Source organism: Sesamum indicum, linkage group LG8, assembly GCF_026168435.1.
Source record: "Sesamum indicum cultivar Baizhima isolate 11 linkage group LG8, ASM2616843v1, whole genome shotgun sequence".
Taxonomy (NCBI): domain Eukaryota; kingdom Viridiplantae; phylum Streptophyta; class Magnoliopsida; order Lamiales; family Pedaliaceae; genus Sesamum; species Sesamum indicum.
The window spans coordinates 6,212,677-6,227,787 of record NC_142664.1 but is presented as its reverse complement, the minus strand read 5'-3'; the positions used below and the strand labels follow the sequence as shown (position 1 = coordinate 6,227,787).

Below are 15,111 nucleotides of genomic sequence, written 5' to 3'. Positions count from 1 at the left end.
AACAAAACATACTCTCTAAATTTAACAATAAAATTACTGAATTATAATTATAGATAGACAAAACTTCTTAGTATGATTTATCGAATCTACATTCAAAATAGTATAATCAAATGTAAACAAAAAAAAAAGCTTAAAATAATAAAATTACAAAATGAATGAATGCAACTAAAATCTGAATAAGGTAAACAACAAAATTACTAATTTTACTTTAGAATGGTCATTATTTTAAATAATATTATATGATGTTGAGTTTTTTATTTGAGACTTAGTCTGTGGAAAATAGAATAAGATATATCAAATATATCAAATTTTTTATTTGTTTTGAATAGTATTTTTATTAGTGATATTTTTTTAACTTAACTTATTCATGTCCGCTTTTCCACAAATGCACCCTTAGAATTTAAATTCAAATATCGAATAGGAAGTAAAATTAAATAAATCTCACTGTCCGTTATAAATACAACAATTCTCTGTTATATAATTAATTTAAATTCACTCACTGAGAGAGGGACAAAATAATAAAAAATAATAATAATAATAAAAAAAAGATTTCGTGCCTAGTCAAAAACAACATTAATAGAAAACTACACGGAAGAAAACAAAGGGCAAAATACAGTGAAAGTCGTATTATATATGAAATCCAAATGGACGTTTCTTTGTCAAATAAACACAAACACACGCACATACACACAACCTGTGTGTCTGCGTATGGTGGACTGATAGTGATTGAGGAAGTCTACATGGGACCTGTAAACTTGATCACATGATGCCTATAAATAAGTGAATTAGTGATTGATACATATCAACAAATATACAGACAGAGATTACAACATTAGAGATTGAGAGATAGGCTTTGATTATTAGCTGCAAATCAAAATGGCTCCCGCTGCGACCGCTTTTGATGATAGCCTTCCCAATCTCCCCAAGGATGTCCGCCCACCCATTACGAGTTACACCCCGAGCATGTGGGGTGATGCCTTCACTTCGTTTTCTTTGGACGAGAAGGTTTGTGTAGCTCTTCTATTTGTTACTTTTGTCTGTTAATTCTTTTTACAGGGTAAAATTAAATGCAATCGATCCATGCATTTAACATGTCGATTTTATGAAACTTTACGCATCCCATGTGTTGGCAAACGATGATTGGCATTTTTGTAGGTACAAAAAGAGTATGCTGAAGCAATTCAAGAACTGAAGCAACAAGCAAGAAGCATGCTGATGACGAAAGGAAGTACAACAATTGAGAAACTAATATTAATTGACACTCTTGAGCGTTTGGGAGTGGGATATCATTTTGAGCAAGAGATTGAAGATCAGCTCCGAGAAATCTTGTTTTTCCAGTCTCAAGATAAGGACCAGGACAACTATGACTTGTTCGCTACTGCGCTTCAATTTCGTCTGCTCAGGCAACATCGCTATTCTGTCTCTTGCAGTACGTTCGTTTTCTCACTTCATTTGCAATATATATGTGACTATTTACATCGAATAAATCTTTTTTTACTCGCCTTACCATTATACACATATATATAATGATGTTATGCATCGATTTGAAATTAAAATTAGGGGTTAACACATTATAATACCATGCTCTGAACAAACTTTAAAGGGGCTAAGTACTTCAAATTTTGAAATGCAGTTATGAAGTGACACATCATGAGAAGGGCTTTTTTTAGCAAGCTTTTGTTCATTTAGGTCATACTAATCTTACGAGAAATAAAAACAACTTATACGATTTTCATGTGACGTAATTGATCATCAACCAGATGTTTTCAACAAGTTTAAGGATGACGACGGCAAGTTTGAAGAAACCCTCACTAGTGATGCTAAGGGCCTGCTAAGCTTGTACGAAGCGTCCAACGTGAGGATTCATGGCGAAGGCATATTAGAAGATGCAGTGGCCTTTACAACCCATCACCTAAATCGTATGGTGCAAGAATTAGAGCCTCTACTTCAATGCCAAGTGAAGAGAGCTCTAGAGCAACCGATTTATAGAGGCGTTGCAAGATTGGAAGCCCGCCATTACATTTCCTTTTATGAGAGGAACGAATCGAAGAATGAAATACTTTTAAAACTAGCCAAGCTGGATTTCAATTATTTGCAAAATATATATAAGAAAGAACTCCATGATCTTTCCAGGTACGCAATACACTTATTATTACATCTGTGTATTACTGAATGTGTAATAACTACACATTGACTTGTTAGTTCTTTTTACATTTTAAAGGTGGTGGAACGAGCTAGATTTGGTATCAAAACTACCTTATGTGAGAGACAGATTGGTGGAGGGCTATTTTTGGGGCATGGCTCTCAATTTTCAGCCTCAACATTCTTATGCGCGAATTGAAATTACTAAAAGCGTGCTGATGCTTACAATAGTGGATGATACATATGATAATTATGCTACAGTTGAAGAAGCTGACCTTTTCACTGAGATCTTGGAAAAGTATAAGATATATACTTATTTAATATAATTATTAGAATTATTTACTTGTCCTTGATTTAAAAAATAATATTAATAATAACAATTTCATCTTGTGATTAAAGATGAATTTGAGTAAAAATTGATTTGATTCTTGCAGGTGGGATATCAATGAACTTGATCGACTTCCAGATTACATGAAAATTATTTATAAGTTTATTCTAAATCTATACGAGGACTACGAAGTTGAAGCAGCCAAACAAGGAAAATTATTTGCAGTGCCTTACGCTAAAGAAGCAGTAAGGACAAACTCTTACCGATCCATCCTAATTTATCTTATTGAGTGTATATTTACCTCTCTCTTCCGCTCTTTCTTAATTGTTTTTTTATTACATTTCGATGTAATTAAACATGTTGTCCATATGTAGGTGAAACAAATTGCTAAGGCTTACAACAGACATACGCAATGGTTCTTGGGAGGACAAATGCCTGCATACGAAGAGTACCTTGTTAATACTATTGTCACGAGTTGCATCTATGTCTTCCTCACTGTGGGTATCCCAGGATTAAAATCTGTCTCCAAAGAATCAATTGATTGGTTGATGAGTGAACCTAACAAAGCTCTTATAGCATCCACCAGGATTTGTCGACATGCGGATGATATCGGCAGTGATGAAGTAAGAAGCTCTAAATCCATTTTATGCACTGAAAATAATAATGACAGACAAGAACTTTTGGTTTGTATCACAAGAATTGCGTATAAAAGATTATACGCATACAGAATGACAATAAAAATATTGATTACAAGTAATAACTTGATAACTTTGGGTGTAGTGCTATTTCATTTTTATGTTACCAATGATTATATTGCCCATGATATATTCAATTTTTTTTTTTTTTTTTTTTTTGTAAAAGCGCGAGAGCAGGGGTGGAAATATACCGACAGCGGTGGATTGCTATGTGAAGCAATATGGTGTATCAAAAGAAGAAACTGTGGACAAGTTCAACGAACTTTTTGAGAATGCATGGAAGGATTTCAATACAGAGTGGTCAACTGAAATTTCCATAGTATCTAAGGACATGATGGAGCAACTTCTTAATTATGCACGTGCAGGCGAGGTCATTTACAGGAATGGGCGAGATTCGTTTACAAATCCTCAAAACTATTTAGCAGGAGAAATTCCTGCTCTCTTTGTGGATCCCATTGTCATTTGATTAACGGGTTAAATCCATTTTGCCCCCCTGTGATATAACAAAATATCAAAAACCCCCTTATGAAATTTTTAATATAAAAAATCACCCCTAGGTTATCAATAAATAATCACACCGCCCCCTGGTCAATTTGAATATATTTTTTTAGAAACAATGACTAAAATACCCTTCTAGTCAAACTGGTCAACTAGGCTTATTAATATATAATTATTTTAATTATAATTTTTAACATATATTTATAATACATATAATTATAATTTATAAAAAAAAAATTAAAAAATAACAATTATACCCCAATCCCCCACCCCCACCCCCACCCCCCACCGGGCCCACCCCCATCTCCATCTTCTTCCCCACCCATCTTTTATCCCCCTCCCCCACCCCTTCCACCTCCAAACCCCCCCTTTCCTACCCCCTCCCCTATCCTCCCGGCACACCTCCCCCTCCCCTTCCCTCCCCCGGCGCCCATTTGGGCGACGCCGGCCGCCCAAATCTGGGCGACCGGCGTCGCCCTTGCTGCGTTGGGCGACGGCCGTCGCCCATGGTGAGGAGGGTGCCGGCCCTCCTCTTCAGCAGCGGCGGCGGCAACGACGCCGCCGCTGCTTTTTTTTTTTTTAAATTATATAAAATTAATTTTAATTTAATTAAAATAATATTTTATTATATAAATAATTTAGTAATTATTATATAAAAGAATATTAATTATTAATAGAAATATATCATATTTTAATTAAATAATTATTATATAAAATAATATTTAATTCTTTAAATACATATATATGATATTATATGTTTAATGTGAGAGAAGGGAAAAAATATCAAAAAAAAGGTATTTTTATAGAAAAATCGCAGTCAAAGCGCGTGTGGCCCAATTTTTGTTCGGAGGGGTTTTTTTGAACTTTATTTTATATCATAGGGGGGGTATTTGATACTTTAATTTTCATAAGGGGGTTTTTGAACATTCCTATTATCACAGGGGGTTCTCTGGAGTTTTCCCTTTGATTAACATGTATCCTCCATCTTTTAGGTCGTTGCTATGGATTAGGTTGTTTGTGTTCCGCATCCTCCGTGAATCAACAATAATGGATTTGAATTTTCGATTGTTGTTTGTATCACGTCTGTAGCTAGCAAGCTATATCGTGGTTAAGCTATTATACGATTCATCAATAACATGTTTCATTGTATTCAAAGTGTAGTATGTCTTATTATAAATATTCTAGTTGTGCTTATTTTTTTCTATTAAAATTTTCTCTTTAATTCTTTTTTGTTCCTTTCATCAATCGAAAGTTTGATGGAAAATTTTATGTACATTATAAAATGGATTAAATGTAATTTTTGATCCGTAATTTAGGCTATTTAGCATTTTACATCCTTTTACTTTGGATGGTAATATTTTGGTTCTGCACTTCTTTAATTTTTGCAATTTCATTCCTTTTGTTAGTTAGAGTTCATTTGTATCTAAGTGAGAAAGTTGAAGGACAAAAACGTCGAAATACCCTAAATTACGGCACCTAAAATGCATTTAGAACTTACAAAACAATACAAAAGAAACATCCTGTTGAGGATGGATATTCACAATAGCCTTTATCACAATCGCCCAGAAGCCCCAATAAATTCCATCACAATATTTTTCGACATAAAAACAAAATTTTGCAACAAAATCAAAATAAATCGTAACAGCACATTTTGAGGAAGAACTGAAAAACCTTATTTGCAATCACCTATTTTCAATGGACCATTTTAAAAATTGAAGGAATCAATTTTCAAACGATTTGATGATATTTTTATTTTTATGATTTTTTTATATATTTAACTACACATTCAATATTATATCAAGTTTCTTTTCAAAATTTACCTATGTATTAGAATTATTTATTAATATCTCATATTTTAATTTTATATAATAACATAATATGAAAGCTACAGAAGTTCGACTATTTTTTGGTATCTTCTATCAGAATGTTTTTTCGTGATTACTGAATTTTATAGTTATCTGTATTGTGCTTGAATTTTTTGAACTCCAATGATGGCAACTTAGCTTGAGTTTGAGCTCAAATATTTCTATTGCAAGCACACAAATTAATTTGGAAGTCTTTGTCTTCCATTTTAACACGTTTATATTATATTATTTTATACAATTTTTTTAATATATTTAACTACATATTCAATATCATATCAAATTTAAATTCAAATTAAATTCATAATGTATCATTATTATTTATCCATATCCCGTATTTTAATTTCATATAACAATGGTTAGATATTATTGTAATAATTATGATCATAATTAATTTATTTTAATTAATAATAATTCATCACTCTTATCCCTGAAAAAAAAAATCTAAGATATTTTGTTATTATTTTGGTCATATAAGCACTTGAATGGAAAACTTTCATGAAAAGAACGGTATAACACTTTTTTATTTATATTTTTTTTAATGATCGGATAATTTTTTCTCTCTGCTCAAGCATAGAAACAAACTTTGAATTTGTATTTCATACTATTTATCATGGCATGTCGTCTACAGGTGCATATAATAAATAACCTTATAAATTTTAAAATAAATTATAAATTAAAATAATATATATAACCCAACACATCATATTGTTTAAATAATAAAAGAAAGAGTAAATTTAAATGTACTATCAATAGAATTAAAAAAATATAAAATTCGTTAAATTTTTAAAAATCGAGTATATAAAATCATTATTTTATATAATATAAATTTAAATAAAAAACTAACCAACACCCCCTGTCCCCCTCGCGGGTGTACTAAGAAGGGAAAACGACGACTAACAAATTAAAGGGGGGCCAAGGGCATTGCCCTCACCCCTGCTTGCGCCCCCATTCCAAAGCATCAAATGGGCGACGACGATATTGACCAATTATGCTCGAGGGGTGGGGGCGGGGTGGGGGCGGAGGCATTTGATTGTTTCTATTGAGGGCAGCATTACCCCCATCTATGGGGCATGGGGTGAGGGGTTTATTTTTTTAAATTATATTATATAATTTTTTTTTGGTACAATCCTACCCTACCCCTACTCCTAATATTGGAATCCAACATAAAGAAATGAACATGCATGTAAGAACAACACATTACCTACATTTATGACATCACAACACACATCATACCATAAAATTATAGTAAAACAATCATCCCATTGAAAGTTGTTTAATGCAAAATGGAGCGGATTAAACACTTAATCTAGGGATAAAATATGTATAAGAAAACTGATCCATATAAGTTTTAGCTACCCAAAAGGGTCGAAAAATCTTCAGAGAAATTTTAAGATCAACTAGAGACTAACCCTGCAAAACAAAAGTTAGTACTTCGATGCTTAAGTTAGCTAAACTTTATTGAAATAGATGAAAGTGAAACTTGAATTGAAGTAAGAATAACTGTGCAATATGATGGTAGGATGATAGACATTCATGTAGAATACAAATATAATTTTAAAACAACTTAAAATCGAGAGAATTAAGAGAATAAGTGAGAGTTTGATTATGAGGATTGATATTATCAAATGACTGCACGAGACTTATATTTATAGGCGTACACAGAGCAGAATACGGGATTGTATTGTAGGGAATCCCATACTATTTAAAATCCCTTTGAATCAGCTAGTTAGTCGAAAAATCCATGTATGATTAGGATTTCGATTGACTAAGATGCACCTGGTTGACAAGGTCTTGCCAGTTCTGCCTAAAACTTTGAAACTCTGTTATTTGTGAATTACCAGCTAGTTTGTCACCAATCTATTAGGAGCCAATTTGAGGCAAAATTGCAAAATTGGTCCTGTAAGTATGGGGGTGACAAAATTGGGACCATAACTATAGGATTGGCAATTGTAGTCCTATAAGTATTGATTTTTTGGCAATTTTGGACCTTCCGACCAAAATCGCCCAGAAACGCGACAGAGAGATTTGGGGCTTAGGGTTCCGACATCCTAGGAGCTTGCGTGGCTAATGAGGTTGGCTTCTTCTTCCTCCCTCACTCTATACCAAGCCATCCTCTCTCTTTCCACCGCCTCACGCCATGCCTCCACTCACCCCCCCCCCTCTCTATCCCTTACATCTCCGCTCTCAAATCCGCTTCCTCTTCTGCCGTTGTTTCTGTTTTCGGCCGCCTTCGCACCCCCGCAGTCACCCGCCTCCGCACCCCCGCAGTCACCCGCCTCCCTGTTCGCGCCTCCGCCGCTGTCAAGACCCTCGAGAAAACAACTGACACTGAGCTCGTTGAGAAATCCATTAACACTATTAAGTTCTTGTCAATTGACGCTGTAGAGAAGGTCAATTTGAACCACCCAGGTTTGCGTATGGGCTGCGCGCCAATGGGTCACATATTGTACGATGAGGAGATGAAGTACAATCCTAAGAATCCCTATTGGTTTAATCGTGACAGCTTTGTGCTCTCTGCTGGACATAGGTGTATGCTCTCCCTAATAATTTATTTCTCAGCTCATTCAGGAAGGGATAGAGAGAGGAGGGTGAGAGGAGGCATGGCGTAGGGTGTTGGAGCGAGAGAGGATGGCCTAGGAGAGAGTGAGGGAGGAAGAAGAAACTACGTCATTAGTCACACAAGCTCCTAGGTGTTTAAATTGCACACGTGGACGTCGGAACCCCAAGCTCCAAATCTCTTCGCCGCGTTTTTGGGCAATTTTGGTTGGAAGGACCAAAATTGCCAAAAAATCAATACTTAAAGGACTAAAATTGTCAGTCCTATAATTACGGTACCAAATTTGCTACCCTCCATACTTACGGGATCAATTTTGCAATTTTTCCTTGAGATATTTTAGCATGAGTTCTGATGTGATGGCAAACTGTATGATGTTTCCGCCTAGTTGTACAATTACATGTTTGGGTTGAACGGGCCCTAATCCTGGGACAGCTAGTTCAATATTTTTGGAGGTAACTTTATGGCATTTACCACTCAGTTGGGCTGATGTGCATTGCTTGTGGGCTTGGCTCATAAAATATTTAGGGCATCATCACTCTCCCCCAACTCCAAGAGTGGAATTACAAGGCTGAACTGCTGGACTAGGTAGGATATCCTGCAAAAAATAAAAGAACTTTTACTCAGCAGCAAGAAAAATCCCGCTCTACTTCTGGAGTAACGCTGACCAGCTGAAGGATTCCAGCTGAAGGATCTATGTATAAATATTCGAAAATTATGATTCATGTACGGACACATTATGATTACACAAAAAAATATTTTTCTTTGTATATTTTTACTGTACACAAAAAAATAAATTATACAATATAGAAAACTGTCGTTAAATCTCAATTCAGAATTTCGTGTGTTCAAAGATAAACCTATTATTTTATATTGATAATAAAAATAAATTTTATAATAACAGTAGTTATAATTTACAATAAATTAATGTAAACTTTATTCACATCAATTTATTGTCAAGAATGATGATTTATATTTATTTGATGTGAAAATGGTGGTTAGGAGTTATTAGGATTGCAATTATGGTTGTGCTCCATCAAATCACGATTTTTGTTGCTAGTGGAAGAATTCAAAATGATGGTTGGGAGTTATTAGGATTGCAATTTTGATTGCAATTATAGTTATAGATAGACAAAACTTCTTAGCATGATTTATCGAATTTACATTCAAAATAGCAAAATCAAATGTAAGCAAAAAAAATAACTTAAAATTATAAAATTAAAAAACGAATGAATGCAACTAAATTCTGAAAAAGGTAAACAGCAAAATTATTGATTTTACTTTAGAATGGTCATTATTTTAAATAATATAATAATATTGAGTTTTTTATTTGAGACTTGGTCTGTGGAAAATAGAATTAGATATATCAAATGTATCAAATTTTTTATTTGTTTTGAATAGTATTTTTATTGGTGATTTTCTTTTTTTTTTTTAACTTAACTTATTCATGTCCGATTTTCCACAAATGCACCCTTAGAATTTAAATTCAATATCGAATAGGAAATAAAATTAAATAAATTTCACTGTCCGTTATAAATACAACAATTCTCTGTTATGTAATTAATTTAAATTCACCAACTGAGAGAGGATGAAATAATTAAAAATAATAATAATAATAATAATAAAAGACTTCGTGCCTAGTCAAAAACGACATTAATAGAAACTACACCCAAGAAAACAAAGGGCAAAATAGAGTGAAAATCGTATTATATATGAAATCCGAATGGTCGTTTCTTAGTCAAATAAACACAAACATACACATATACATACAACTTGTGTGTCTGCTTGTGGTGGACTGATAGCGATGGAGGAAGTCTGTATGGGACTTGTATGGGATTTGGCAATGCACATGTCTACATTTAGCCCATAATACTGTGCGAATTTGCATGGGATTTGTCAATGCACATGTCTACATTTAGCCCATCATGTCAACAAAATTTTTGTACCTTAAATGAACCAAAGAAACAAAAAAAATTGTATTGAAAAAGAACAGGAAATGACAAGAGGCATTTTGATTATTTTATAATTTCTCATATTCAATCATTTTGGTCAACCCATATAACTAATTTCTGTCACATCAATAATATATATACCTATATTCTTAATTCTCACACCTATATACCTATATTTGGAAATAACTAATCCAAACATATTCTCAGTCCTCTCGCAGAAATCAATAAAGCATTTTTACACAAATAAAATTGTTAGAAACTGAAAATGAAAATAAAAACACAACTGAACGTGCTCTTATATTCCTCTTGGTAATGCCTTATATCCACGGCATCCAAAAGTTTTATTACTTCTTTGTCATTATCAAGAGCAATGGATTCTTCAGTAGTTTTTACTACCTGTTTAATTTTCCAAAATTATAAATTAATCTAGGATTTACTTTTAGGAATTGTCCATTTATTTAGTTGATCTAAATTTTTTGGGAGTTCATACTCTTTTTTAGCATTCATAACTTGACTACTTTTATTGTCAAATAAATACTGCATATTAAGCAGAGAACTAAAATACTGTTGAATTATCCAATACAACTTCAACAACATGGCTCTGATACCATAAGTCATGACTGAAGGTCATGGAGGATCAAAAAAGTCAGAAGAAAATTTATATCCGATCATAAGGCGGTATGAAGAACCGACCATGTAGTCAGAATGAATAAGTACAAATAAAAATAAATCCATCCATTTAGGCATTAGAAAAAACCGATCATGCAGGCGGAATGCCATATATTTTTTATTACGAAAAATATAAAGATAATTGAATAACGTAAGAGAAGACTAAATCGGGAACCGTTTACGTTACATTGGCCTATTTATCAATTTAAATTTTGGGATGAACCAATTGAATATAAGACAAGATTGAAGAGAGGCCAAAACATAATTAGGAAGCGAATTGACAAACTCAAGGAAATTATTTCTGACATTCTCATACAATTTCCAAATGCAGATGCCACTGCAGAAAATCGTATTAAACAACTTTAGATAGCAAATTTGCTATACCATCAGCAAATTGCTGGTTATTATGCTGGCTAAAGAATTATCTTTATTTTTCAGGAATGCTCCCCCAAAGGGGAAGAGGGAAGAATTCCTCCTCTAATCAAAGAGGAGGTAGATTTAGAGCAGGGGATATTATTAGGCATGGCGATAGGGCATTAGTGAGGGAAAATATTTCTGGAATTGAAAAACATAATAACATCCCTGAAGAAGAAGATGAACTCTTCAAACAGTTTCTTGAATTCAAAAATGAACAGAAAAAATTAACAACTGATGAATCATCATCCTCAGCATCTTACGCAAAAATATTGCAAAAGGATGAAGACGAATTATTTAATTATAAATTCAGTGAACATCATGAGGTAATTATACTTCTTGAAAATGATGATTTAAGATGGAAAAATGATCCATGATATTTAATAAAAAGGTACCTTAATGTTGCATCTTTTACCGTAGGGTCATACAAACCTAGGGCACATTATGAATGTATCCTTAAGGCAACTCAGAGTGTTGAAATTAATCTCACATTCTCCAGTAATGGAAAGGAGTTGAATTATTCGAAAGCAGTAATTAAAAAATTCATCACTGTTGTAGAATGGGGAATTAGTCCATTAGGAGAAAAATAATATTTTCACCCAAAATAAAAAAAAATACTATAAAATTTAATTATTGGGACTATGTTGAAGCATTTAATAAAGCTTTTTTTTATGAAAATTATAAGAGAAAGCATACATGATTTTTTAAAATTTTCCCCACTGGTCTTCCAGCAAGAAATACTGAGTTGGGTGTTTCAATGGTGGACAAGTTTTAGTCCATCGATATCTATTCTTCCTAAAATTTTCCAGGAATACTATACGGAATGGCTAAATTATTCACCAAAAATAATCCAAGCAGAAAAATCGAGAAGATTGATTGAAGGAATGGCTTCCTTTTATTTTTTTTATGGAATTCTCTATTTCATGGATCTGGAAATGGCTACCAGAAGTACGAATTACCATACAAAAAATCCCATACATTAAAAGAAGATATTGCTCAAAGTTTTGGAGCAAGTTGATGCAAATTGATCATGGACCAAAAAATACTATGGTCAAGAAATCATTAATGAGATGGAGGAAAAATTGCAAGAATATAAAGTTCTTGCAGAAAAAGAAGAGAATCAGGCACCCAATCCTTTTAAATATATTTCCTAGAGGATCCTGAATAAGAAATGAGTGATCATGAAAGATCAAATGATTGAGGAATACTTCAAGCAAATGCAAAATAATCTTAAAAAGAATCTTTCAAGAATTGTATCTCCTATGAAAACTTCACAAAAAAAATGGAGAAAATAAATTTTCTTGTCTCACTGGAGAATCTCAAAATTCCTTGGAGGAATTTTCACAAGAAGAGAAAGATGGAAATTTCAGAATCCTCTGAATATAAAGAAGACCACAAGCAATCAGGATTAGAATCAGAAGAAAGCAGTTTCTCCAAACTGATGAAAAAAATAAGGTGACAGCAAAGGAAGTCAAAAGCTTTGACCAAATCACACGTGTCAGCAATGAAGCGACACTTGGCAGATGAAAGCCATGAGGACGTGAAAAAATCGTTTCAAGCCTGGACCATTTGGGTATAAACATAACCCCTCCCCCCTTTTTTTTTCCACAAGTCCTCAGCAGTTTTCATGTGTTGAAGCAGAGGCATCTATAATTTGTTTTTCTTTCTTTAGTTATATAAAAGTTTGATTTGGCATAAGAAGGGATACAAATTATTTGTAAGTTCTCTTATTTATCTTTCTGCACTTGTTACCTTCATTCTTGCTTCTGTTATCTTTAGCCTAATGCAAGGCTAAATTATTACTGCTGAATTATTCAACTACAATAGAGATAGCAGGGCTCAAAAAAAAAAAAAGAGTATTTTTCATTACTGATGAAAATAAGGAGAAATTGAATAACGTAAAAGAAGACCAAATCGGGAACCTTTTACATTGATTTGTACTAATAGGTATGAATTTTGGTAAAGAAATACCATACTAAAGCCCAAAAACATCTCCAAAGAGTGGCAAAATCGGACAGCGATGGCAAGGCCGACCTTATTCATACCCATAATTTAAATCAACAACCCAAAGTATTTTTTTTTTTATATTTTTTCAATTTCTCCTTATTTTCATAAGTAATGATATTTAACTAAATTCTAGAAGAAGAATATTCAATTATTTAGTATTAAATTTTTATACTATGGTTTAAAAGTACTTTTGAGTTTCATATTATATTTAATATAAAAAGTGTTTTAGTTTTTAGCAAATTATAAAGAAAAAATATATTTAATGGGCATATTAAAAATAAAATACAGTTGAAAAAAAAAACACTCAAAAGATTAGCCCAAAACAAATTAACAAAGATAAACAGAAAGGGGCTTTGCTAAAGGTTAATGAATATAGATTTTTTTTGCCTATTTTCTCAAAATAGTTTTTTTTTTTAGCATTTTCAAGATAAGAAAGGGGGCAAAATACACTTTAGCTTTTTTTCTTAGAATATGAATTTATTTTTGAATAAATTTGATTAAAAAGACCCCGTGATTTAAAAATTCAATTCAAAACTTCTTGTATTAAAAAATATAGGCAAAAACCTCATCTGTTTTTTAAAATAATTCACACACTTCTCTCTATTAGTTACCCAAACAACATTAAAATTTTTAATGAGTTGTCAATTATACACTTATTTTAATAGCTATTGATCTTCAATAGTTCAAAATGAACAGTTAAATTTTAAATAATTTTAGAAATATACTTTGTGTTTATATATATATTGTCATAGATGATAGCTGCTGCCTCTGTGGGTAGGACACCGACTTTAGGCGAATGCGCCCTATCACCGCCAAATTGGTGACTGTCACCTTTTCATCAGTCAGTGATTCTCACGACCCAAATTTTGGGTGAGTAGTTGCCTAAAGAAGAAATGGATGAGACCATCGACTAGTCTAGACGATATCGACTCATCTTCTTGTGATACTTGGCGGTAGTGGTGGCCGGTGAAGGAGGGAAGAAGAATAAAAAAAATTTAGGATAGGTAAAAAGTATTAAGTTTATAAAAATTTAGAAAAAAAATGATTTAATTTATTTAAAATCTAAGAATAACAAAATGATATTATTAAAATTCGTTTTAAATACATATAATAATGATTTCAATTTAAATATTATTTATAGTAAATAACATACCTTAAAAGTTTAATATAGTTTTTTGGTATTTTCGTTTGTAATCAATATATTCTATAAATAAATATAAATTATTAAAAATACTTAACTAAATAATAACTCAATTTAATTTAATTAATAATACATAATTTTTTAAAATATTATTTTTTCTTATATGTCAAAACATGGCAATATAGACTTTTGAAAACATAAATAATGGCAAAACTTACAAAAAAGCAAAAAGACCATCTGCATTTTGGGGGCATGAAATGGTGTGTGTGTGTGTGTGCGTCTATGCATATAGTGAACAATTATATTTGTTTCCCCCTCATCTTTACAAATCTGCAATTTGACCCCAAAATTTTTTACTACACGTACAAATATTCGAATGCCTACAACAATTTATTTCATTTTTATTAATTGTCTCATTAAATATATAATATAAAAAAATAAAATTTTAAATATGATATAAGATTAACATACTTATATGCAATTTACCAAATATTATTACAAGTATAAAATATTATATAATAGCAAATACACCATATATTGTTGTATATAATTTTTTTGATATGTATGTTAAAGTATGTAAATAATAAATATTTATTAAAAAAATTTAAATACCATAAAAATATTCAGCAATATGTATTATAAGTTTATACTTAATTTTAACATTTCAGAATAATATTTGTTAGGAGATGAGAAGTTGCTTAGTATTTTTTTAAATTTTATTATTCACAAAATATAAAAATAACCCCAATTATATTTTAGACATATTTGACAAGAAATTAATAATTAGAGGGTGCAAATTGTAATTTAATTGTGCACAATGTACAATAAATTTAATTGAAGAGTGCA

General features: G+C 31.9%; 1 protein-coding gene across 1 annotated transcript; it reads left to right on the top strand.

Moving 5' to 3' along the window:
- The first annotated feature begins 822 nt into the window (after positions 1-822).
- Positions 823-3,656, top strand: LOC105167806 (gamma-cadinene synthase). The gene is made up of 7 exons (XM_088884118.1): positions 823-1,005; positions 1,156-1,429; positions 1,761-2,133; positions 2,222-2,440; positions 2,577-2,715; positions 2,845-3,093; positions 3,332-3,656. Exons 1-7 carry the CDS (start codon positions 877-879, stop codon positions 3,629-3,631), a joined length of 1,683 nt encoding a protein of 560 aa, XP_088740244.1. The 5' UTR covers positions 823-876; the 3' UTR covers positions 3,632-3,656.
- The last annotated feature ends 11,455 nt before the right edge of the window (positions 3,657-15,111 follow it).

What these genes read in the sequence shown, in the direction of transcription:
- LOC105167806 (XM_088884118.1), top strand. Translation starts at nt 877, where the DNA reads ATGGCTCCCGCTGCGACCGCTTTTGATGATAGCCTTCCCAATCTCCCC. An exon ending in CGTTTTCTTTGGACGAGAAG is followed by an intron (nt 1,006 to 1,155) that starts GTTTGTGTAGCT and finishes GCATTTTTGTAG; the next exon opens with GTACAAAAAGAGTATGCTGA. An exon ending in TGCCTTACGCTAAAGAAGCA is followed by an intron (nt 2,716 to 2,844) that starts GTAAGGACAAAC and finishes GTCCATATGTAG; the next exon opens with GTGAAACAAATTGCTAAGGC.